We start from the raw sequence: 27,354 nt of genomic DNA, 5'->3' as shown, positions 1-27,354 counted from the left end.
ATGACAAGGATAAAACATTAAAAGCTATGCTTAAAGGTGCTGTAAGCGATTTTAGCCGTTCTGGAACTTCAACGAGACTGAGCTGTTAAATTAGACACACCCCCTCTTTCCAAAACACCACCATTCAAAGATAGCATTGAGACCGTCCCGGAACAGTAGAGCAGCAGTGCGCTTCTCACACTTGTCAAACACAAGATTAGCAAAATAGCGTTCTCAGCTGACAACTGTTATGAATCTGAATATGATATTAAAGCTGAATGTTCCACTTCAACTATTACACTATAAGAACGTGCAAAGTTATTGATATGCAGAAAGCACCTCAAAGTCTTCTGATGAATGTGTCCGCAGCCTGCTTTACAGCACTTTTAAAAGTTTTAACACTATTCTTTTGTGGCTTTGCAAGCACTGGTATTACTTTCAGGAAATGCAAATCTAGTTTCCTAATACTTTTTCTCTTTCTTAAACTCCTTTTCTTCTTTGTCTGCATCCCTTTTTCTGTCCTCTGTTTTTTCTTTTTTATTCATCTCTCTTTATTCAGACTTGCTTTTATAATGACTGATTGTTTGTGTTATGTGTGTGTGTTGTAGGCGAGCTGGGAGAAGAGGATCTTGAAAAGTTTGAACAGTATGTGTACCGAGTTGGGAATCCCACTGGCCAGGAAGGTAAAGTCTAAACAAGTTTATACAAAAAACAGAGTCTATTGTATATGCATTTGAAAAATAAGATTTTTTGTTGTTCCGTTTTTTAGAGACCGGTCCCAGAGCAGAAAGAGATGACAAATAAATGGAATGAGATGGGAACTGATGATCCAGGTGATGCACAAACTCACAGTCTGTACTCAGATTTTCACCCTGACTGATGTGTATTGAAGGTAACGTCTGTTTCTGTGTGTGTATGTGTGTGCATGAATTGCAGAATGTTTACACACAGAGGTTTGGCTCGTACACAGAAGCCCTGAGCAGTATAACAGGTCCATAACAATGCTATCAGTTGCTGTGCATATGATAACATTTACCGCTGTCTGCAGGACACTGGCATAAACAGCCCTTCCTGTGAAACCAGAGCATGTCCAGAACCTTGGACTTCATCCCGATAACTGAAACTAACACCCCACAGAACTGCCTTTCTTTATCTTTCTTTCTTTCTTTCTTTCATTTTTTTCTTCTAATTCTTTCTTTCTTTCTTTCTTTCTTTCTTTCTTTCCTACATTCCTACTTTCTTTAATACTCTTTCATTTTTCTAATTCTTTCTTTCCTTCTTTCTTTCTTTCCTACTCTCTTTCATACTCTTTCATTTTTCTAATTCTTTCTTTCTTTCTTTCTTTCCTACATTCCTACTTTCTTTCATACTCTCTTTCATTTTTTTTTCTAATTCTTTCTTTCTGTCTTTCCTACTCTCTTTCCAACTCTTTCATTTTTCTTTCTATTTCTTTCTTTCATACTCTCATTTTTTTCTAATTCTTTCTTTCTTTTTTCTTTCTTTCATACGTTCCTACTTTCATACTCTTTCATTTTTCTTTTTCTAATTCTTTCTTTCCTTCTTTCTTTCTTTCCTACTCTCTTTCATACTCTCTTTCATTTTTCTAATTCATTCTTTCTTTCTTTCTTTCCTACATTCCTACTTTCTTTCATACTCTCATTTTTTTCTAATTCTTTCTTTCTTTCTTTCATACTCTCATTTTTTTCTAATTCTTTCTTTCTTTTTTCTTTCTTTCATACATTCCTACTTTCTTTCATACTCTTTCATTTTTCTTTTTCTATTTCTTTCTTTCCTTCTTTCTTTCTTTCCTACTCTCTTTCATACTCTTTCATTTTTCTTTTTCTAATTTTTCTTTCTTTCTTTCTTTCTTTCATTTTTCTAATTCTTTCTTTCATTCTTTCTTTCCTACTCTTTTCATACTCTTTCAATTTTCTTTTTCTAATTCTTTTGTACTCTCTTTCTTTGATACTTTTTCTTTTGTTTATTCATACTCTCTTTTGTACTTTTTTCTTTCTTTCATTGCTGCTTTCATTGCTACTCTCATTCATACTCTTTCTTTTTTCTTTCTCTCTTTCGTACTCTTTCTTTTGTACTTCATTATTTACATATAGTCCCCTTCTTCTATTATTGCAATGTTTTATATCTTGCTTTCTCTCTTGTCCTTGTTCTATTTTTCTTTCAAGATGTGAACGATATAGAAATATAGTATGAACAGGCCAAAGGAGTTTGGTCATGTTAAAGGAATATTACACCCAAAGATGAAAAATGTGTAAGCATTTACTCACCATCGTATCATTCAAAACCCATATTTCACAAAAGAAGAGTTTGGCACCATCAAAGTAGTCCACATTTGTGTGAGAAACAAACCAAAATTTAAGTCATTATTCTTTTAAAAGTACTCATACTCCATTACTTTATTTATTATCAATTTCAAACTTTCTGTACTTTGAAAGTCACTTTTGAATTTTATTGTCACTTCCAGAATTTCTGTTGACCTTCTTCCAGAATGTTTACCAAATGAAACCTGCAAAAAGGCAACCTTTTACTACTGCTGTTTATCAGTATCAATCACTGTGTCATACTTAATAATTGAGCTCAGCAGATAACAGAGAGCAATTATTAAAATCCTGTGGTTCTTTTTTTAACCTGACATTGCTTGCAGAGCTGGTATATCCACTAAATTATCAGTATCGTTCCAGCAGCACCTCGTCCATACAGGGTTTGAAACCTGTACCTTTTATAATGGCATTGTAGGGCTGTATGTCATTTGAATGATACAAAAAATAAACAAGAAAGCTTCTCAGTACAATTCTGTTATGTTACTCGTGTCAATTGTAAAGCAGTTTGTGTAATCGGCAGGACATTGCAATATACAAGTTTGATTATTCTCGTGTATCTGTTTTTTGCAGACCTAAGCAAATTCAGACCTGTGTATGCACCCAAAGACTTCCTTGAGGTAGGTTCAGTCTTGCTTACATAATCTAATCAGTTTACTGAAAACATCCGGTCCAAATGAGAACGATAGGCCCGGATTTAAAGCAACTGATTGGATTCTCTCAGGAAATGTTCAGCTAAATTACTTTGAGCCATAATTGACCGAGCGGTTGTTTCAGTGATTTGCATGAGCCAATCTGGATGCTGATTTTGATCTATGATCAGCACAAAATCCAGAAAGCTTTGAACCAAATGCCTAAAGCACAGCTTTTTATGACATTTAGTAAGTCACCTTTGGAGCTTGCCAGTTATACTGAGATAAATACAAATAAAGAAGTAACAGTGATAGTTATGAAAACTTTGTATAGGAGTTGAGGCCTAGTGGTTAGCACTTAGTGATAGAGCATCTTTCGAATATACTGTATAAAAATTCTCAATGTTTAGATGTGAAATCATTTTAGTGGTTAGGTTTGTGTAAAAGTTATTCCATTTTCTGATTAGTTGATTTTGTTGAAGGTATTTTACAGCTGTATTTGATGTGAAATTTGTCTGATTTTATTCCTAAATCTTTGCCAAAAGAAATTCAATATTGTGTATTTTTGAAAACTGAAAACTGTGTAAAGAAACAGTGTATATTACTTTTTGATAACATGCTGTGCATATTTCGTTTGTCGTCTTCTTTATATGATGTGAAATATTTTCTTCCAGGTGTTGATTGGTTTAAGGAACCCTAATAATGAGCGTAGTGAAGAACTCACAGTCAGAAGCCAATGGGGATTAATCCAAGTTTCCCTCAATGTCCGTGACATTCCTCAAACGGTGAGCCTTTTCTGTGTCTCCCGCTATTTTCTATCTCTCCCTTATGTTTTTATTTTCATGTCTAGACACGAGCAATTTACATTCATTGCTTATAATCATCTAAAACCATTTCTGTAAACAAATTAAAATAATCATGAGTTGCTGTGATTTAAAGAAAGGAATCTAAATGACAAATTATCTTGGTGCTCAACCACAATGTACCCTTCATTTAAACCATCTGTTGGCTTGATAGTTGGCTTATTTATCACAATTATTTAACCTCTACATCACATTTTACATGTCAAAGTCGTAGTTGTGATACAACGAAAATGATTTATGTTAACCTGATTGAGGCCAAAAATGTTTCATTAATCAGTAAATTACATTACTTTTAATAGGTGATTTATCATAGCTTTAACCCACTTCACCCATTAGAAATCATTAAAACCCATCAACTGTCTGGGTTGCAGAGGGAGACGTATCCAGAACTGGGTCTTACTTATGGGCAGCTTGGTATAGATGATCACACACGTGTTCCTCCAGGTATTTATTTATTCCTTAATCATCTAACCCTGCATCAGTAATGGGATATTATGTGGTCTAAGTTCTACTCATGGCAAATGTGAGATCCCAAAGTCATTCCATGATACACTTATATATGGTCCAAAGAGACGGATGCTTCTGTTTTTGATAAAAGGACCAACACGCCAGAAGTAAACAGAAATTTCACCCCCACTCATCCCCCTAAATTTAGTTTTGAATGACTCCCATAGAGAAAAATAAATGAAGCAACAAACAATGTTATTACTATTTTTCCTACGTTTAGCCTAACTATGATTTTTTTGGTGTGTGAGATGTCAGACAGAGAAAAAGTGGGGGTTTAAATGATATCAGGGAAGCATATTTTACAGGTTTTTGACATACAGCAGTCATTTTTATTGCATAAGTAAATATGGAAACAGTAACTAAATTTGTTTACAGACATTTGCTTTCTTAAAATAAAGTGTTGGATAGGAGCAGTGTTGGGCAAGTTACTCAAAATAAGTAATCCACTACAAATTACTAAATATTTCTCTAAAATTTAATCAGATTACTTTATAATTTCTTAATCTAAAAAGTAATCACATTACTAATGATATTACTAATACGTTACTTTTTGAATTACTTTTCCTAGAATCGTTTTTGGTTTTCCACTCAAGTTAAAAATGTCTATATTTTCTCCTCATTCATTATCACACACTTCAGCTGTCACAGAAATGCTAACAGACATACATATGTATTCATATTTTAAATGCATTATACATATTACTTAAGTGCAAGTAATGTACTTAAAAGTCATTACTTTAATTGAATGCTGGTAAATTTAATCTGATTACAAACATTTTAAATGTAATGCTTTACTAATTATTAATGAACTAATTGCTAAGTAACTAATTACTCTGAAATCAGATACACCCCAACACCTGATAGGAGTCTAGCTAAAATGTAATGCCTGTATTATATCGATTTGAAATTCAGTTTGTCGATTGTTTGGTCTCTATGGGTATAAAAGTCGTACCTTTTCGTAAGACAAGTCATATATCTTACAATTTCGCCATCTCATGTGAATGATTTTTAGTAGTCATAAAACTGAAAAAATGAAAATTCAGTCATTGTTTACTAAACCCTGTGTTGTTATAACCCCATATGCTTTTCTTTTTCCTAACACAAAGGGAGAAATTATGAAAAAATTTTGTGCTCAGTGATGTCATACAATGGCAGTTTATGGTGACCACCTCTTCAAGCTTCAAAAGGACACAAAAGTATAATTCAGAAGTCTAATAAATTATTGTATGTGACTCGTGTCTTGTTCTGAAGGAATACAGTAAGGTTTGATGAGAAACAAGTAAAATTCTTGACTGACCGTTGATCTTCTGTGCGCATTCATAAGACAGACTGCATGCAAGCTTTAGAGCTTCTTGCATGAGAGCAGTTGTTACGCTGCACGCGCAAAATGGGCCGTTCAAAAGAAAACTTGTTTCGCTTCAACAGAACCACCAGCGATATTAACAACAGAAAACACAACATACAGTGCATCCGGAAAGTATTCACAGCACTTCACTTTTTCGACATTTTGTTATGTTACAGCCTTACTCCAAAATGGATTAAATTCATTATTTTCCTCAAAATTCTACAAACAATACCCCATAATGACAACGTGAAAGAAGTTTGTTTGAAATCTTTGCAAATTTATTTAAAAATAAAAAACGCATGTACATAAGTATTCACAGCCTTTGCCATGACACTCAAAATTGAGCTCAGGTGCATCCTGTTTCCACTGATCATCCTTGAGATATTTCTACAACTTGATTGGAGTACACCTGTGGTAAATTCAGTTGATTGGACATGATTTGGAAAGGCACACACCTGTTCATATAAGGTCCCAGAGTTAACAGTGCATGTCAGAGCACAAACCAAGCCATGAAGTCCAAGGAATTGTCTGTAGACCTCCGAGACAGGATTGTATCGAGGCACAGATCTGGGGAAGGGTACAGAAAAATTTCTGCTGCATTGAAGGTCCCAATGAGCACAGTGGCCTCCATCATCCATAAATGGAAGAAGTTTGGAACCACCAAGACTCTTCCTAGAGCTGGCCGCCTGGCCAAACTGAGCAATCGGGGGAGAAGGGCCTTAGACAGGGAGGTGATCAAGAACCCGATGGTCACTCTGACAGAGCTCCAGCGTTTCTCTGTGGATATAGGAGAACCTTCCAGAAGAACAACCATCTCTGCAGCACTCCACCAATCAGGCCTATATGGTAGAGTGGCCAGACGGAAGCCACTCCTCAGTAAAAGGCACATGACAGCCTGCCTGGAGTTTGCCAAAAGGCACCTGAAGGACTCTCAGACCATGAGAAACAAAGATTGAACTCTTTGGCCTGAATGGCAAGCGTCATGTCTGGAGGAAACCAGGCACCGCTCATCACCTGGCCAATACCATCCCTACAGTGAAGCATGGTGGTGGCAGCATCATGCTGTGGGGATGTTTTTCACTGGCAGGAACTGGGAGACTAGTCAGGATTGAGGGAAAGATGAATGCAGCAATGTACAGAGACATCCTTGATGAAAACCTGCCCCAGAGCACTCTGGACCTCAGACTGGGGTGAAGGTTCATCTTCCAACAGGACAACGACCCTCAGCACACAGCCAAGATAACAAAGGAGTGGCTCTGGGACAACTCTGTGAATGTCCTTGAGTGGCCCAGCCAGAGACCAGACTTTAACCCGATTGAACATCTCTGGAGAGATCTGAAAATGGCTGTGCACCGACGCTCCCCATCCAACCTGATGGAGCTTGAGAGGTCCTGCAAAGAAGAATGGGAGAAACTGCCCAAAAATAGGTGTGCCAAGCTTGTAGCATCATACTCAAAAAGACTTGAGGCTGTAATTGGTGCCAAAGGTGCTTCAACAAAGTATTGAGCAAAGGCTGTGAATACTTATGTACATGTGATTTTTTTCATTTTTATTTTTAATAAATTTGCAAAGATTTCAAACAAACTTCTTTCACGTTGTCATTATGGGGTATTGTTTGTAGAATTTTGAGGAAAATAATGAATTTAATCCATTTTGGAATAAGGTTGTAACATAACAAAATGTGGAAAAAGTGAAGTGCTGTGAATACTTTCCAGATGCACTGTAGCTGCACACAAACCAGAGAACAGAACTTACTAAACATGTCTGAAGAGTTTGTAGTCAAAATATAGATGCATTTCTATGCCCAGCCTTATTTATTTGAACCGGAGTCCTCAATCAAACAGAGTGATGGGGCTAAAGGTAGCTACACATACACACCCAGATACTACAGTCAGACAGAGAGTACAGGAGACCACAGTTCTTTGGAGTTTTCGCTTACCAAAAGTGAAGTGGAAGAACCAGTGAGAAAGACGGAAGGAGTGGGGATGTCTGTCACCTCTTCTCTATTCTGAACGGGTGTGTGTGTAACAGACCTCTGCCTGAAGAGACCTTCGCATAAACAGTTGGTAGGTGTAATATTCTTGGCCAAAGTCAAGTAGTTTTAACCGGCAAGTGAGATGCTGGCTTCAATATAATGTTATCAGCATGATTTTGGACCGGTGCCAGTTCATAGTGGACGGGGTTACCTGGTGCAACGCCAAATATAGAAACCAAACGATCGAAAGAATGTCCTGTCACTCGTTGCAGCTGCAAAAACAAAAACTCTTATTAACATAGAAAAGATAACTTTTATTGTGTGTCGTTTGGCATACAAACTCTTCAGACATGCTTTGTAAGTTCTGTTCTCTGGTTTGTGTGCGGCTGTGTTGTGTTTTCTGTTGTTAATATCGCTGGTGGCCCTGTTGAAGTAAAACATTTTTGCTAGAATGCCCCATGTTGCGCGTGCAGCATACAGTTGAAGTCAGAAGTTTACGTACACTTAGGTTGAAGTCATTAAAACACATTTTTTTAACCACTCCACAGATTTAATATTAGCAAACTGTAGTTTTGGCAAGTAATTTAGGACATCTACTTTGTGCATGACATGAGTAATTTTTCCAACAATTGTTTACAGACAGATTGTTTCACTTTTAATTGACTATATCACAATTCCGGTGGGTCAGAATTTTACATACACTAAGTTAACTTTGCCTTTAAGCAGCTTGGAAAATTCCAGAAAATGATTATTAGCCAGTTAGCTGCTGATAGGAGGTGTACTGAATTGGAGGTGAACCTGTGGATGTATTTTAAGGTCTACCTTCAAACTCAATGCCTCAATCAAAAGAAATCAGCCAAGACCTCAGAAAAAAAAACTGTGGACCTGTCTGGTTCATCCTTGGGAGCAATTTCCAAATGCCTGAAGGTACCACATTCATCTGTACAAACAATAGTATGCAAGTATCACCATGGGACCATGCAGCCATCATACCGCTCAGGAAGGAGACGCATTCTGTCTCCTAGAGATGAACATAGTTTGGTGCAAAAAGTGCAAATCAATCCCAGAACAACAGCAAAGGACCTTGTGAAGATGCTGGAGGAAACAGGTAGACAAATATCTATATCCACAGTAAAACGAGTCCTATATTGACATAACCTGAAAGGCTGCTCAGCAAGGAAGAAGCCAATGCTCCAAAACCACCATAAAAAAGCCAGACTACAGTTTGCAAGTGCACATGGGGACAAAGATCTTACTTTTTGGAGAAATGTCCTTTGGTCTGATGAAACAAAAATTGAACTGTTTGGCCATAATGACCATCGTTATGTTTAGAGGAAAAAGGGTGAGGCTTGCAAGCCGAAGAACACCATCCCAACCGTGAAGCATGGGGGTGGCAGCATCATGTTGTGGGGGTGCTTTGCTGCATGCAGGGACTGGTGCACTTCACAAAATAGATGGCATCATGAGGAAGGAAAATTATGTGGATATATTGAAGCAACATCTCAAGACATCAGCCAGGAAGTTAAAATATCGGTCGCAAATGGGTCTTCCAAAATGACAATGACCCCAATCATACCTCCAAAGTTGTGGAAAAATGGCTGAAGTACAACAAAGTCAAGGTATTGGAGTGGCCATCACAAAGCCCTGACCTCAATCCAATCAAACCTCAATCTGGGCAGAACTGAAAAAGCGTGTGTGAGCAAGGAGGCCTACAAACCTGCCTCCAGTTCTGTCTGGAGGAATGGGCCAATATTCCAGCAACTTATTGTGAGAAGCTTGTGGAAGGCTACCCAAAACGTTTGATTATACTACTATTCTGACATTTCATTTTCTTAAAATAAAGTAATGATCCTAACTGACCTGAGACAGGGAATGTTTTCTACGATTAAATGTCAGGAATTGTGAAAAACTGAGTTTAAATGTATTTGGCTAAGTTGTATGTAAACTTCTGACTTCAACTCTAACTACTGCTCTCATGCAAGGAGCTCTAAAGCATGCGTGCAGTCTGTCTCAAGAGATTCACTTAAAAGAATAGTTCACCCAAAAATGAAAGTTTTCTTATTAATTACTCACCTTATGCCATCCTGGATGTGTATGACTTTCATCCTTCAGCAGAACACAAATTAAGATTTTTAGAAGAATATCTCAGCTCTTTTGGTCCATACAACGCAAGTGAATTAGAAGCGATATGATGTGAGTGAGAAACAGATAAATATTTAAGTCAATTTTTACTATAAGTTTTACTCCCTGCTCAGTCAATCTCCACTTGAACTTTCACATTCTTAATGCATATCGCCCCCTACTGGGCAGGGAGAATTTCTAGCAAAAATTGACTTAAATATTGATCTGTTTCTCACCCACACCCAGGGGTGGATTGACCATAATGAGAACCGCCTCTTCCCAGTCCACCCCTGCCCACACCTATCATATCGCTTCTGAAGACATGGATTTAACTACTGTAGTCATATGGATTACTTTTATGCTGCCTTTATGTGCTTTTTGGAGCTTCAACATTTTGGCACCCATTCATTTGCATTGTGAGGACCAACAGAGCTGAAACTTTTTATAAAAATCTTCATTTGTTTTCTGCAGAAGAAAGAAAGTCATACACATCGGGGATGGTATGAGGGTGAGTGAACTAATACTTTAATGTAATTTTTATTTGGTCAATTGGTTTCATAAAGAGCACATCAGTAGACTAATTTCAAGATCCTTCAGGGCTGCACAATTCATCAAAATAACACCAAAATGGTGATATGGTCATATGTGATTATACAACTGCAAAAGGCTGTGATTAAAGACAGATAAACTTGGTCTGTGTGCACTTCAAAATAATCAGGTGACGCGCTGTTCTGTGCACACACAGGGCTCATGGGCTCGTGTTTTTAGCGATTTCAGAGCAGTAAACATGCATTGTGAAATTAATGTACTGCAGGTTCAAGCATTCGCGCTATTCCAAACATTATTATTAGCATAATAGTATAAGTTATTGTGCAAATCTACAAATGCAGCACAGTATAACAGAAGAGGAGGAGATAACAGCGCTTCACCGGATGCGGAACATTGTAAATGTCAAATACACACAGCACTTTTAGTGTCAAAATTAAAGCTCCAGGTAAATAGGTGAAGTAAATAGGACAGAAATATATGACTTTTATGTAAATAAAATCTAATCCTCAAAATAATAATGATAATTCAGTTATATCAATTATAATATTATAATAAGAAACTTACTGGTTCCAACAGTATTAATTTTGTATTATGCAATATTCTACTGGACTCCAAAAAGTTTTGCACACCTTATTCATTCACAAAAAATATTTTGGTAAAAATATGTGAAGGTAAGTAATGTTTTTTCTTTAAGCAACTGTGTATCATTGTATATAAAATATAAATATAAAAGTGCATATCAGTTAAAATGATTAGATCTCATTATCCCTTGTGTTCATTTAGTGAAAAACTCTAGGAAACATGCCTTTATTATGAAATGATGGTGCCTCCAATAAAAAAATAAATCTTTTTTTATTTTAGAGCAAATACATAATTATCGAGATATTTATCGAATATTGTCAATAGACTGAAAAATATCGAGATATCACTTTTGTAGCCATATTGCCCAGCCCATAATGTTGACCAATTTAGTGCCACTAATGGTAAGAGTTTCATCACTTATTGTTGAAATATTTGTGTTTCGTGCCTCTCACTCTCTTCTTCTGTCTCTTGTTATCTCTTCCTTTTCTCTGCTGTTTTAACAGATTTGTTTGAGAGTGAGCACATTCACATTGGAAAAAAAGGTACACTTTTATTTATTTATTTATTTATTTACATATGATGGATGTCTTTTTCACGAGCTGTGATTAAAACTCAAAGTAAAAGCATAAACTTAACATCGTTGCCCTGACGGAGTTCTGTATGGCAGACAGTGACAAATGTGTTTGCATTCAGCCATTCAGAAACGGAGCATCTCTCTACACAGCCTTTATAACAGTCTGTCTCAATGTTTGTGATTTTAAAAGCTTTTTAAACTGCACCACAGTATATGGATAAGCTTTGGAGGTTTTAAAGTCCCTCTCCTGTTTTTCTGCATTTGTGCAGTGGTGAGTGAGCAGGACAGCGCTGCAGCACAGCAGTACAGTAGACAGGGCTGCCCCACAGGTCTCAGAGCCCAGTTATGGACTCTCATCTTGAACTCCACTGACGATCCTGAGGTAATATACACTCTCTCTCCCTTTCATACACACACAGACATATACAGATCCTCAGATATACATAAACCCACCATAAATATTTATGTACGATTAAACAAATGAAAGTATTTGTGTATCTTAATTGACATTTATGGCAGTTGTTGTGTACATGTGCCAGAAATGACATTTTATGGTTATTTATTTGTACTTATCCGACACATTCATTGCAGAAATGTTCCATATGCTGTGCATAATACACTTTCAAGGTATAGGTACTAAAAGTGTTGTGTTTTACTCTGTGAGGGCAACCAAAACAGAAAGACAGATGGCTTAAAAGGTGCAAGGACCACAGTATTAGCTAGTTATTTGTAGTTTTTAAATGTATGGATGTAAAAGTTATGTAAAAATGAATTTAATGCTTAAGTGTTTAATTTCTGCGCCAATAGTGCCACCATACGGAATTGATAAAAATAAACAGCTTGAATCTGACAATATTAAAATAATTATTATTAAGTACCTAAGAAGAAATTGTGGGTCAGTTTGACCCAACTCGTAAAGACCATAATATGCCAGAAATGTTTTATTTTAAAACTGAAATGCAGTGAAAAAACATGATCAAAATGACACCAAAGCCCAGAAACAATGTTTGAAACCAGTAGAAACTAATATCAGTAGCTCAATATAAAACCACTATAAGTTAAAGGGATAGTTCACACAAAAATGTAAATTCTCTCATCATTTACTCACTTTCATGCCATCCCAGATGTGTATGACTTTCTTTCTTCTGCTGAACACAAACAAAGATTTTTATAAGAATATCCATACAATGCAAGTGAATGGTGACCAAAACTTTGAGGCCAGATCTATATGACTTGTTTAATCCATGTCTTCTGAAGCGATGCAATCCTTTTTTACTATAAATCTCCACTTTCAGAATGTAAAAGTGGAGATTTATAATAAAAAAGGACTTAAATATTGAACTGTTTCTCACCCACACTTATCATATTGCTTCTGGAGACATGGATTAAACCACTGGAGTCGAATGGATTACTCTATATATCCTTTATGTGATGTTTGAAGCTTTAAAGTTCTGGTCACCATTCACTTGCACTGTATGGACCTACAGAGCTGAGATATTCTTATAAAACTTTGCGTCTGTGTTTTGCAGAAGAAAGAAAGTCATGCACATCTGGGATGGCGTGAGGGTGAGTAAATGATGAGAGAATTTTTATTTTTGTGTGAACTATCCCTTTAATTGAGAGCCCCCACCATGATAGGAACAAAAGTGTTTGTGTGTGTGTTGGCGGAGGCCATTTACCACTCTCATCTTAAAGGTACACACAGTAACGTTTTTGTTTGTGTCAACTTGAACTTACAGTGACTGCTTGGATGCAGCATCATTAAAACACAAAAGATTCCAGTTGCAGATGCAATTGTAGAAATTCACTATTTACAGTCAGCAATAATTCATTTAATCCATGAGTGAAAGTGTCCAATAACAATGCGGTTACTGAGATTAAGTGAGTAGTATTCGACTGGTCATGTGATCATAACATGGCCGCCCCCATAAGGGGATCCTCTCCATGTAGAATACAAACAGCTTTTATAAGGTTATTGATATGACTGTAGTTAATCATTAGGAGTAAACCTTTTTAATGAGGAAAAAATTACTGAGTGCACCTTTAAATACAAAAGCCATCTTAACACAATTAGCTTTGAGCTTCTTGTGTGGCAGAAATGATAGAGCAGGCACCCACTGTAATTTTGCACCTGGCACATCTTATCGTTGGTGCATTTATCCCTAAAGCAATGTCTCCAAGCTGGTTGATTGGTCCTTGGACCTCCATTATAGCAGTGAAATGGGCATCTGGAAAGTGTACCCTCTCCATCTGTTAACAAGAGGACAAACACTTGATGTGGGGCGACACTTTAAAACAAGCAGAGTAATCTGACACTCTGTGAGCTAGTGTTGTAGATGTGTGGAGGACAGGAGCCGATGGCATGACAGAGGGAAAAAGTGAAGTCGGTTTAAATGTTTCAGGTGGAACAATTATGTAACTGCTGATAAAGTGGGTGTCTTGATGACAGTGACCAGGCCAGTTCATCTCCATGTTCTCCCAGCCAATGAAGATTAAGTGTGACTGAAACTTTCCTTAAAGTGACTGAACTGAATCTTTGACTGAAATTTCTCTTGATAACTGAAACTGCACCCAAGAGAACTTGATGAAAAGGGCAATTTACTTGTGTTAATTTTATTAAAATATCATATACAATCAAAATATGAAAATGAATGTTTAAATGGTAAAAAAGAGGGCATAACTTCTAATGATAAATGATTTGGGCCAGCTGGTTATAATTATCTTTAGATATTTATTTCAGTAGACTCTTTTACTTTATTCCGTTTAGAACTACTGGGACAATGCACATTAATACACATTTATGTAAATGCGCCAGGCCATTTAATCATTAAAGCTAAGTCATCAAACATAATTGCAAAAATTTGTTTTCAAACAGGTTTTCCAAATGCCCCTGTCTTCCATTGGTCCGACAAACATATAGTCCCATCTGTAACTCACGCCATTGATGGAGCCAATGTTTGAGCGATTTGTTTGGTGCCAATTTTTCAAGGAAATCAGCCTACAAATGGCTTACTTTCCCTGCATGTTCAGCTGATTTAGGAGAAAGTACTGTATTTTACACACTTTAGCTTTAAAACAAGACATTATAAAACAAGCATGCACATTAATAGCCATACATAAAGCCAGTTTTGACCCAGACACTTTCAACTTGAGAACATAAATGATTTACAAAAGGTCAAAAGTAATCAGTGAACTGCTGCTCTAATTACAATAGCAATTTAATTAGCTAATTGATTAATATTCTTGAAAAATAATTTAATTTGCTCCAATAGCTGGAGGTAGTTTGATCTATGTTCCTAAGTGACTCTTTAACCATTATTTATTGGTTGATTCAGTTCAGCCGTCTGAGATGAATTCACTGTTGCTGTTTTTGTCAATTGATTTGTTGTTTTATTAAACAGGAAATAACACATTACGAACAGCTAAAGGCTAGAGTGATACACAATGCCCTACTGGTGGACAACCTAATATATAAGGTAACCAAATATTTACAAGGAAAATTGTAGGAAAATGGAAAAATGAAGTTTATTTAAGTAAAACTCCTGAAAAGTCAGTCTCTTCCAAGATCTAGCTGTCCTTATACAGATGAAATGAAAAGAGGAACAAAGCATTTTGTTTGCAGTTGTTTTATACACCTAAGCCACACTTAAAAAGTGTGTGACTTATATTGCATTAGATATATAACAAAGTGGCATTGAAATTGTGTTGTCTAATGCAATGATATTCTTACATCTTTAAATGTTCATACACTTTTTGGGGCCACTGCTCTTAAAAAAATATTTAAAGGAATGTTCTGAGTTCAATACAAGTTAAGCTCAATCGACAGCATTTGTGGCAAAATGTTGATTACCACAAAAATTAATTTTGACTCATTTTTCCTTTTCTTAAAAAAAAACACACAAAAAAAACAATATTGAGGTTCCAGTGAGGCACTTACAATAAAAGTGAATGGGGCCAATTTTTGAAAGGTTTAAAAGCAGAAATGTGAAACTTATAATTTTATAAAAGCACTTACATTACCTCTTCTGTTAAAGTTAATGTATTATTTGAGCTATAAAGTTGCTTAAATCATAATTTTTAGGATTTTAGGGTTTGTTGACATTACATCGTCATGGCAACGAAGTTGTAAAATTACACAGAAAAGATTAGCAAGTGATTTTATCACATTAAAATCATATTAATACACATATTGTTTACATCTTCTGGCTAAACTTTTGAAACAGTGAGTATTTTAACGTTTTCATATTGGCCCCATTTACTTCCATTGTATGTGCCTCACTGAAACCTAGATTTTTGCTGTTTTTCAAGAAAAGGAGGGACATATCAAACTACATTTTTGTGGTAATCAACATTATGCTACAAATGCTGTTGAATGAGCTTAACTTGTATTGAACCCGGAACATTCCTTTAAGCCAAATTGTGAGATTTACGCATTTTAATTTCATAACAGATTTTCATCAAATTGAACTGTGTAATCTTTAACAAAATAACACTAATTAAAATATCATTTTCTTAAAGATTACTCCATTCAATTTTATGGAAATTTGTTATGAAAATGCTTTTAGTACATCTAGTGCACCTTTAGTGCAGATGTTCCAATGCACCCGTTTCTGATTAAAATGTCTGATTTTTGTCTCAGGATGTGAAGCTCACGGCAAGTAATGACGATTATTACTTTGTATTTGAGGACTATTTATATCAGGTGAGTGAAAACTAAATCTAAATCATTTACAAAACAACCTTTCAATCAGCTGATTATGAACAAGAATTTTTCCCAAATTATTTTAGAAAAGACATTGATGTGTCTTCTAGTAGACTAAACTATTGTGAGAACATTACCACTGCAAACCCATGTTCTTTGGCTTCATATACCATACCTAAACCAGATAAGGCTGGATTGTATAGTCTCATAGATAGTCCTCTCTAAACAACACTCTTTTTGTAGGGAATTCATCATGAGTCATTACTTAGAGTCTTGTATTTCCAGAACTTGATATTTTCTTTAACTTCTATTCACACCATCATCGGTCTCAAGGCTCAAATTGTTCCTTTTCGTCATTTTTTTTGTTTTTGTTTTTTCAAACAGTACAAACATGCTAAGATACACTGCCTTGAAAGAGTGGTCATTATTAGATGTTGTTTGTAAAGAATTTACTCTTTCTCTTCTACTTGAATAAATGGTTCATCAGCAGCTTAATCTTGAAAACAAGCAATTTGAGAGGCTCCAAACCACACTTCAATTTTCAAAGTTGTTTTTCACTTTGGTGTTTCATTGGCTGGTATTCCCTGGACAACCATCAACGTGCCTCTTTGCCTTGTTTCCTGGGGCTGTTTGTGTCTGTGTTTTCTCTGCATTTGGATAAAAGACGATAGAAAAGCCTGTGGGTTTTGAGCTTCACAGGAACACATTTTATCATCACTATGGAACTGGAATATGGTTTGCGGACAGGGCTGGCCCATGGGTTTGTGGGGCCCTAGGCAAAATCATGAAAATGGGCCCCCTGGTGTGAAACCTTTAAAACATCCATAGAACCACTGCAAACGTGATGAGTAGGTTTGTTTAATAGAAAACTCTAAAAAGAAGCAGTATACGGTATAGCTCGGTAGATGAAAAATAACGTGTCCAATAGCTTTTTTTTTTCCAACATGCAGATGCATGCATAAGGAAATATGTGTATTTTTGGTGCTGTGAAAAGTCACCATTTTATCACCTTGTTTTAATCGCCGTTCAACTTTTTTCTAGAAGTACAAATAAACCAATGTCTCAATGGAAACTGCAAGTATGATAATTACTGGGTAACATTTTACAACATTATGTATCAACTAATGATGACAAATACAACCATAGGGGCCTGGGTAGCTCAGTGAGTAAAGACACTGGCTACCACCCCTGGAGTTCGCAAGTTCGAATCCCAGGGTGTGCTGAGTGACTCCAGCCAGATCTCCTAAGCAACCAAATTAGCCCAGTTGCTAGGGATGGGTAGAGTCACATGGGGTAACCTCGTCGTGGTCCCTATAATGTGGTTCACTCTCGGTGGGGCGCGTGGTGAGTTGTGCGTAAATGCTGCGCTCAACAAGCCACGTGATAAGATGCGCGGGTTGACGGTCTCAGACGCGGAGGCAACTGAGATCTGTCCTCCGCCTCCCGGATTGAGGCGAGTCTCTACACCACCACAAGGACTTAGAGTGCATTGGGAATTGGGCATTCCAAATTGGGGAGAAAAAGTTGAGAAAATCAAATAAATAAATAAATACAACCATAAATGTTACTCATTAAAGTAACACAAAATAAGAAAATGCTGTTTAAAATAGTTTTAGATAGTTTTAATAGTATAGACACGGCTGACAATTGTTGGAATTCAATTTCAACTACCCACATGTGTAAATGTTTATTTAGAGCAACAAAATATAAATGCAACACCTCGAAATATAAATATGTAAACAAATGTAAAGAATAAACACATACCTCTTAGAGATCAGAGATCTTTGCAGATAGGATGGTTTGGTTATTTTCCAGATTAATTGCTCATATTTTCACTCTATATGAGTTTTTTGCTTCTATATATCGGCAGTGTCTGAATTCCTTCCCAAGCAGATTATTCTTGAGAAAACGTGAAAAGCCCTAATGATGTGTCAACTGCCGTTTCTGCTATCCTTTACACAAAATAAGCCTCAAAGTCTCAAATAGCCACAAAGCAACTACAACTTATTTCCTGCATTTCTGTCAGGCTTGTGCATTATTCAGCAAGGTGTGTTTTACTGTGTCTAATAATACTGTTATAAGATGCGGCACTCATACCCAGCAATGCTTTGCGTTCTGAATAAATTAGGCAGATTAGTGTGTACTGCTTAGCTTTAATTCTTGCTGATTTTAGATATACTGCTGTTATTTTATTTGTTGTAACTGTCAGTTATTTGTCTTTTTGTGATCATTTTATACTTAATATGTTGTTTTTAGTTTTCACCATCATTGTGATTTGTATGTTAAATGATGAGGTCCACGCGCGTTGCATGCTCTCCTGAGTGTGTGCATGATAGAAACCATTGGACTGCGGAGAATTTCAAAATAAAAGTCATCACTGTTTCTTAATCTTTTGATTTGTTCATTTATTTTACATGTGTTCGCACCTTCATGGGGCCTCCCCAGGCACGTCGGGCCCTAGGCAGCTGCCTGTTTTGTTTGCAGGATGGGCCGGCCCTGTTTGCAGGTGTGAAGAGATAAAAGAGGCCAGCCTGCTTTTAAATATTGGTTTAGCGTGAACTCTCTGGACAGTTCAAGAATTTCACCGTCTAAGTTGTCAGAACTCAGATACTAGGTAGTAGTACTGTGGTGATTAGAAAGCTGGATGTGTTAAAAAGTAAAAAAGAAAATAGGTGAAAGGCACAAACCTGTTGCAACATGTTTTGGTAATGGCACCCAGAGATCAGAGGTGTCAATAGATTCAAAGCATTAATACAGAATACATTTTATGTGTGTACAGGTGTGCGTATATCAGCTATTTTAAAACGGCTTTTAATGCAGCTCTTCCAGTTAGATTTTGTCACCAGAACTATTATTACTGTGTAATTAGAAATTGAGCTGTTTTTCATGCTTTGTTTTAAAGCAAATAATATGGATAAATTGTGATTGTTTTGAAAGTGCCACAGGCGAATCAGCCAATGAATGACTATGTAGTTGTGTTAGTTGAACTACACACTTCACCGTTTACTTTGTATTATGGTAGTGTAAAAAATATTCTTATTAGAAAGATAAAACAATGGTAGTGTTTGAATGTTTTTAAACTTTGAGCAACATCCTTAAGTGACATTGATGTTAATGCAATCTATTCTTTTAGAGGTTTTAGGTTGCTAGGATTGTAACAGGCCTCTTACATCAGGTTGGAAAGAAAACCTTTAGAAATCCATTAAAAAACAAATTAGGAAAATGTGGTTACTGAGAAACCTGCATCATAGGAAGCAGATAAAAATATGTCTGCAGAAGTCCGATTGCTGTTCTTTTAAAATGAATTATATTTCCATTATGGGAATGTGTAATAAAAGACAGAACGCACCTGTTTGACTGTGGCAGGCTGTGGCTCTAAAGTGGCTCTGCAAATGTGATTGCACCAGGAAATAAGCAATTTACCAAAGCTAAAAGTATGTTTGCAATACAAGTCTGTGTGGTACTTATTTGTGCATTGTTTTTCTCCTCAGGTTTTGCTATGTTTCTCTCGAGACACTGCAGTCCTGGAGCATTTCAACTACAACAGTGCTATGCCACCTAAATCTTGCATCCAAAGTAACGTCTTTGCATGTTTATCTTTTTGCTGTAACAATATCTCCTTTACCTTCTTTTCAGTTTATGAAATTGTCTTTTTCTTAGGCAAATCTGGTTCAGAGCATTTTGCTGTGGTTTACCCCCCAAATGGTGAGAAAGCAGCTTTTACATGCATTCATATTCAAGCATGCACCAGTCAGTATCTTCATTTGTTGAATTCTCTGATTTTGGTTTATTGATTCTGATTTATTAGTTTAACCCTTTAAGCTTTGAGGGTGTTTTTAAAGATATCGTGTTTAAGTGGCATGCCCAAAATTAAAGGCTTATAACTCTAAAAAAAAAAAAAAAAGATTTTTAATGATATAGATTATGATAAATTGAGACTCTCAGCCTTAGAAACTGCTGAAAAAAAAGAACTTTTTTTTCTTATTATTTTTCTGATTTGACATTATATATCTCAGGGTGTAAATAAGGTAGCTCTGAATCAATCACCCCTAACTGAGTCAAATTTTGTGTTGATACGACAAAGCAATCAAAAAAAATAGCTTTACAAAATAATTGATCCCATTGTCCAAAAACATCTCCAAGTGTCCAAAAGCCTCTCCAAACAAATAAAGCATAATAATTGTACATAATAACTAATTACACATGCAAATACAAGAATGACTAAAGTTATGCTCTCTCCAAAGCATGCACGCATGAGTAACAAAATCTCGTTGAGTTCCATTCTGTCATCACTGAGTCTGTGTCATCTTCTGGTGGCCATATGTAATTAGATTGAACAATCCTCTCTGCCCATATTTGGATGACTTCCACCTCTAGTTGCAGCAATCTGAATATGATTATATGAACTGAATACTAATACAATTGGTTTAGCATTCTATGACGTTGGACAACGTACTACATAATTTCCGATGAAGTCATCTGATCCAGGAAAGCTAACGTGTATTTAGCCAGATATCACACTATGAGCTATGTGCACATCGTACTTTGTGTGAATTATCTAATGATCTGTGCATCCGATTACGTTGTGTGTGGGCTCGTTTTAATGGGAATCCCCTTCTCTAAGTAATAGTGTGTGATATTTATATTCTGTTTATTTTTCGTGAAGTTGTAAGCAAATACGTGCTTATAGGCATTACCTGTTTAAATGTAACGTATGTCAAAGACATGTATTTAGCTATTACCCACTATATTTTTGTCTGAGTAAAACAAATAGGCTGGTTGTATTCTACTCTTTAAAAACTTCGACATATGACATATGGCTATTTGATCAGTTTGATTTTTTTAATGATTACAATAATATGCACATTGCAAAATTATTCATAAATTGCCAAAACGGAACACTTCTGATTTGTCTGCAAATTTCAAAGCCCTTGTTCAGTTTTGTTCATAATATCTACATGCATTGTAAAGTACAGCTTCTTAGCTTTAAAATGATACCTATTTTGTGTTAGTTATTGATATTTTGATAATTATTTTTATAATTATAATTTATAATTACCCGCCGGCAGGGCCGATACGAGCTTAAAGATTTAACAGGACCACTGAAACACTGTTCTAATGGTAACAGTGTACTAACAATGTGACAGAATATTGCCTCTCTCTCTCCCTCCCAAAGGTGTCATCCCATTTCATGGCTTCTCAATGTATGGTGAGTTTGAAACATGAAGAATACAGCATAAAACCTTATATACAAATTCAGCTCAGCTCAATTTTTTGGTAACACTTTACAAAAAGGTTCCATTCATAACATTAGATAATGCATTGGATATCAAGAACTAACAATGAACAATATATATTTTTTTACAGCATTTATTAATCTTTGTATGCTAGTTAATAATAATACAACTGTTCATTGTTAGTTCATGTTAGTTCATAGTCCATTAACTAATGTTACCATATACAAATTTTGATTTAAAAAATGTATTACTATATGTTGAAATTAACATTAACCAAGATTAATAAATGCTGTAAAAGTATTGTTCATTGTTAATTCATGTTAACTAATGTTGTTAACTAATATTAACAAATGGAACCTTATTGTAAAGTGTTAACTTTTTTCTTTTTTTTTTTTTTTTACATTCAGATGAGACAGTTTATTGACACACTGTAGGTGTAGTTCCCTCTTTTACATCGGCAAAACAACATACAACAACAGCATGAAAAACAAGGAATGAAACAAATGGAAACCCATTTCTAACTATACGATCTGATTGGATGCGCTCATAAAATTGATTCTTTATTAATGCTTTGAATCTATTTGAGTTGTTTGGCAACTGTAAACAGCTTAAAGTCTAAGAAACTAAATAACTTGGTTGAACAGTTGTTTGCTCTGATTTACCTTAGTAATAAATGTGACTAACTTTGCTAACTACTTATTAAACATTTGGTGTCTTTTATCATATTGGTGTAGCTACAGTTTTATTAAAGCAATAAGTAGGCCCACATGGAAACTATGCGCTCAGAATTCAGCATAATATAAATGTCTGTTGTTCACAAATTTCTACTCATCCCCTAACCCTTGCGTTTTCATTTATTAATTATTTCAGGTAGTTCAGTTTGATTAAGCTTTAAGCTATCAGTAAGACTCTAGTGCTCTCAGCATCATCAGATTCCATCTGGGCATAAGCCATGAAAGGCTGTGAATTTCAGTGATTTTACCACAGAAAGGGGTGTTTTTAAGGCAGGGGCGGTTCTAGGGGGTGGGGGGTGCCAGTGCCCCTGTGTCAATAGGCCTGGCCCCCCCCACTGGGCCCCCTAAATTGGAGTGGTAGAATGGTAAGTGTGGTATTCTCATTTTTCATCCCACTGAGAGTTCAGTGACCCCACATCATAATAAACAGACCAGTCAAATTATATTTAAACAAAACATCAATGCATTATGACTGCATAATAATTTTTAGTGGGGTAAAGTTTCATTTAAAAGTGATCATCTGAAAAGTCCACACACTGTGCTAAAATGTCACTGGTGTCCAAGTGTTCAATGCAACTGCCTTGCATGTTCTGTCTTAAACACTTTAATTGAATTAATGAATGAATGAATACTTGGACACCTCCGACGTTTTAGTGCTGTGGGTGCAATTTGCAGACGGTCCCTTACAAGCACTTGACAGAGAGCGAGACAAAGAGACCCACTCTCCTCTCCGTTGAAGACTCGTGAATGCAGAGAACAAGCGTACAGCAAACTGGAAGGCAACCACACTCCCGACACGTGGGCAGAGACGGGCAACCAAACAGATACTAACGCGCGGCACACCAATCAAAAGGGAGAGGCACACGTGCTCAATAAAGGAGAATTGAGCTTAATATTAGCAACCGCATTCTCTCGTAAGAGGTGCACACAAAGTGCACTCAATAAGGAATGCGCATAGACACTGACAGACATAATAATGATAAAAGAAAAAACATTAAAGCAATTTTATTGGTCACTTATAATTATGATGCATGCAACTTTTTTAAACTCATAGTAATTGAGATAGATACATACACATAACAATTCACTTGCTACACTGGACCATATAAAATCAACTAATGTGGTAACAAATTCTTGATACTGCATTAGTCTTTCTAAAGAACAGCATGTCAACATGGCTTAAAGTTTGTGAGTAAAACCAGAACATTAGGGTGTATTGACTTATTGAAACCTTTGTCATGAGCCTGTTTTTGTTGTTGTTGTTGTTGTTGTTTTTTTCTCCCCTTTTTCTCCCCAATTTGGAATGCCCAATTCCCAATGTGCTCTAAGTCCTCGTGGTGGCGTAGTGACTCGCCTCAATCGTGGTGGCGGAGGACGAATCTCAGTTGCCTTCGCATCTGAGACCATCATCCCGTGCATCTTATCACGTGGCTTGTTGAGCGCGTTACTGTGGAGACATAGCATGTGTGGAGGCTTCAAGCTATTCTCCGTGGCATCCACGCACAACTCACCACGCGCCCCACCGAGAGCGAACCACATTATAGCGACCACGAGGAGGTTACCCCATGTGACTCTACCCTCCCTAGCAACCGGGCCAATTTGGTTGCTTAGGAGACATGGCTGGAGTCACTCAGCACACCCTGGATTCAAACTTGCGAACTCCAGGGGTGGTAGTCAGCGTCTTTACTTGCTGAGCTACCCATGAGCCTGTTTGTTTATATATTTTAAAATTAAAATTTTTACTCAAATTTGGTGAATCTTAGGTTGTCTTAAAAAAACTGCATGTCTGCAAATATTAAGTTGACTCCCTACAAGCATACCCGGCCCCACCTTAACCCCCCCAATACAAAGCAGAGTACCATGGTAAAATCACTTTAATAATTTCCTGTGGATATGTCTGTGTTTTGTGCTGCAGTGGCCCCTCTGTGTTTTTTATATAATGAGCCGTCTAAGTTGTACAGCGTGTTCAGGGAGATGTATATCCGCTACTTCTTCAGACTGCACTCTATCTCCTCACATCCATCTGTAAGTATGTTTGTTGGTGTTGTGATGCAACATAACTGATTGCTTAAGTGTCAGTTGAGTGGCAGGAAGATGATTGTCTCTGATCTCATCAAACATGTATGTGTGTGTCAGGGTGTAGTGTCACTGTGCTTGCAGTTTGAGAGATTACTGCAGACCCACCTTCCTCAGCTTTTCTACCATCTACGGGAGATAGGAGCCCAACCGTGAGTTCATGATGCAGAATACTCAGTTAATCAATCTCTTGTGCAGTACCTTATTCATATTTATTGGGTATATATTTCATTTAGTTGTCTCTTATGATGATGTTGCTCCTGGACACAGTGGTGGTAGGGGATCTACTGTTTTTATTTTTCGACGGGTTGCCCAAATCTGGTTCAGATCTTAATCCAGCGGCCAGTTGCAAAACACTCTTTAAGTTAAGAAAACCTTTAATGATAATATAAATATTATATTATAATTATCTATTTACTTTACTTGTTTGTGGTTTGTTGTAATTGGGCAAAGATCCTTAACCAATATACTACATTGCAACACATTTTCTTCAGAAATGTGTACATTCTTGTTCAGGCCACATTTGTAATAGCTACTGGTTTTGTTGCTTTAGCATTCAGCTGAAAGTGACTTACACACAGAAAATGATTCCACTATATGTGCTGTATTGTAATAGTACAGCTCCATCTAGTGTGTGAATTATGCACATACAAGTCTTAAAATTCAAAACTTTCATTGAAGCAGATAAGATTTTTGGGACCCACTTTATTTTAGGTGACTTTAACTACTATGTACTTAAGCATGAATCCAAGGTGCTCCATGTAGCTACCTTGTCACTGCTACACTGCAATAAAGACTTCAGCATCTTCAGCGAAAACCAAGATGTCCGTTCCGTCCTTTCTTTTTTTTTTCCTTAAACCCCTACCAACCTCAGTAGTAGCAAATGTGAATCTTGTGAGAATTTTTGCAGAAAAACATTTATAGATACAAAATAAGTCAATTTTATTGTATGTATTTTAACGTTAGTACATAGTAGTATAAAGCGGGACCAATTATTGTTTAAAAATGATCCAAAAGTGTTCTTTTTTTGTGTGTCTTTTCCTCAGTTTGTGTATGCATCTTCCTTAGATTGCGAATTGCCTTTAAGTGGATTGTCCGAGCCTTCTCTGGATACCTGTCCACTGATCAGCTGTTGTTGTTGTGGGACCGTATCCTAGGATATGATTCCTTAGAGATAGTGGCAGGTGGGTCAGTCCTCCCTAATGCTTGATCTTTTGCCAACTGTTTGAACATGGAACATGTAATTATGCTACTTTAAATAGATAGTTCACCCCAAAATGAAAATTCTTTCATCATTTACTCACCCTCATGCCATCCCATGTATGTATGACTTTCTTTCTTCTGCAGAACCCAAGTTAAGATTTTTAGAAGACAATTTCAGCTCTGTAGATCCATACAATGCAAGTAAATGGGTGCCAAAATTGTGACGCTCCAAAAAGCACATAAAGGCAGCATTAAAGTAATCTATACAACTCTAGTGATTAAATCAGTGTCTTCTGAAGAGATATGATAGGTTTGGATGAGAAACATCAATATTAAAGTCAGTTTTTGCTAGAAATTGTTCTCCCTGCCCAGTATGCATGAATAATGTTAATCACCAAAAACATGAGAAGAAGAATGTGAAAGTGAAAGTTAGAGTGGAGATTGACTGAGATGGGAGGAGAATTTATAGTACAAATTGACTAAAATATTGATCTGTTTCTCATCCACACATATCAAATCGCTTCTGAAGACATTAATTTAAGCTTCACTGGAGCTTCAAAATTTTGGCACCCATTCACTTGCATTGTATGGACCAAAAGAGCTAAGAAATTCTTCTAAAAATCTTCATTTGTGTTCTGCTGAAAAAAGAAAGTCATACACATCCGGAATGGCATAAGGGTGAGTAAATGATGAGAGATTTTTCATTTTTGTGTGAACTATTCCTTTAAGTCTGTTCAAAGTTTTAGATCACTGTTTTGTCAGTATCTAATAACCTTCATGGTTTCAAATTGACCCCTCAATTAAGGAGGCTGAAGGTCAAGTGTGCAATTTCTGTGCCACCAAACGGAATTGGAGTCACCAAATGGAATTGCAAAAAACCTGTTTTAAAACAAGTTTCCCTGAACACTCCCCCCATCTTTGATTGGTTGGACAAACAGATAGCCCCTCCCTAAACTCAGGCCATGGGTTGAGCCAATATTGCTGTTGGGCTGGTCAGGATGCTCAAACAAATAAGAGCAATGTTTTGGTAGCGCCACAGTGTTTACAGTTTTTTGGAAATAATAATATGAATGGCTTACTTATAGTTGTCTCTGCATATTAAGCTTGGATGGGAGAAAGTGTTTTATCATTAAAAAAATTACACACTTCACCTTTACATAAGTAATATGGAATACATTCAACTTCCTGGATATGACGCCTGTTTTTTTGTTCCTTTGTTTCAGTCCTGGCTGCTGCAGTCTTTGCCTTCCGAGCCGAAAACCTAATGGAAGTGACATCATTGGCATCGGCAGAGGTTGTTACATGCAAGCATGCATGTGTGTGTGTGTGTGTGTGTGTGTATGTACAGAAATACAGAAATAGTATGTTAACTTGCAGCCAAAACTCGTAACCCAGTCCTCCCAAGGCACATGTTTTAAAATTGCTGGGAGAGCCACTTTTAAAAGCGGACCACATCCCCCACACCCCACCCCAAAAATGTTTAGACTATGTCAAGTGTGATGGGAACATATGCATGAAAGCTGACTGTAGGCACTGTATGTGTATGTGTGCACATGTTATTGTTTGTGTTACAGTTTAAAACGTATTACTTAGCAAAATCAAAAGCCCTTTATTTGCACTTGTATATACCTTCTTCGATGTTCTATGGTTTACTTGGCAAATTGCTTTAAGATTTGACAGTTTAGCATTTTTACATTCATTGGCCCAACTTATTCAAAGTTTATTTCCATACTTTTAACTTTTATTAAAGCATCCTATGCTAATTAAGAGGGTTGCACTGTTGGATGCTGTCGCATGCAACTGCTTGATTGACAGCTGTAGTAAAAGTGCATATGACCTGCTGGCATTAATTCTGGCTGTAACCCACAGTGACGCACGGGCCTGGGCCTCAAGGCGCTGTGAAGATGCTGCTGGACAGTATCTGCTTGCTTATGTACCA

The 27,354-nt window shown here is 36.6% G+C and overlaps 1 protein-coding gene across 3 annotated transcripts in view; it reads left to right on the top strand.

Annotated features, from left to right (window-relative positions):
- LOC127452314 (TBC1 domain family member 19-like) overlaps positions 1-27,354 on the top strand; it is a 34,692-nt gene that overhangs the window by 6,739 nt on the left and 599 nt on the right. The window contains exons 5-20 of one of the 3 annotated variants that reach the window (XR_007899237.1): positions 588-662; positions 749-812; positions 2,889-2,935; positions 3,622-3,732; positions 4,182-4,254; positions 11,393-11,431; positions 11,733-11,845; positions 14,865-14,939; positions 16,103-16,165; positions 19,657-19,741; positions 19,826-19,870; positions 21,342-21,374; positions 24,052-24,161; positions 24,273-24,364; positions 25,259-25,396; positions 26,639-26,671. Coding sequence is in view for 2 of the 3 variants with exons in the window: in XM_051717711.1 (XP_051573671.1) it covers positions 588-662; positions 749-812; positions 2,889-2,935; positions 3,622-3,732; positions 4,182-4,254; positions 11,393-11,431; positions 11,733-11,845; positions 14,865-14,939; positions 16,103-16,165; positions 19,657-19,741; positions 19,826-19,870; positions 21,342-21,374; positions 24,052-24,161; positions 24,273-24,364; positions 25,281-25,396; positions 26,639-26,709 (1,212 nt within the window). In the remaining variant the exon portion in view is untranslated. Of the gene's footprint in view, positions 1-587; positions 663-748; positions 813-2,888; positions 2,936-3,621; positions 3,733-4,181; positions 4,255-11,392; positions 11,432-11,732; positions 11,846-14,864; positions 14,940-16,102; positions 16,166-19,656; positions 19,742-19,825; positions 19,871-21,341; positions 21,375-24,051; positions 24,162-24,272; positions 24,365-25,258; positions 25,397-26,638; positions 26,710-27,354 lie in introns of those variants that run through there. The other 2 variants (XM_051717711.1, XM_051717720.1) reach the window with 2 other exon arrangements.

The sequence above is a fragment of the Myxocyprinus asiaticus genome, chromosome 2, assembly GCF_019703515.2.
Source record: "Myxocyprinus asiaticus isolate MX2 ecotype Aquarium Trade chromosome 2, UBuf_Myxa_2, whole genome shotgun sequence".
Taxonomy (NCBI): Eukaryota; Metazoa; Chordata; class Actinopteri; order Cypriniformes; family Catostomidae; genus Myxocyprinus; species Myxocyprinus asiaticus.
This window is presented reverse-complemented; position numbering and strand designations above follow the sequence as displayed.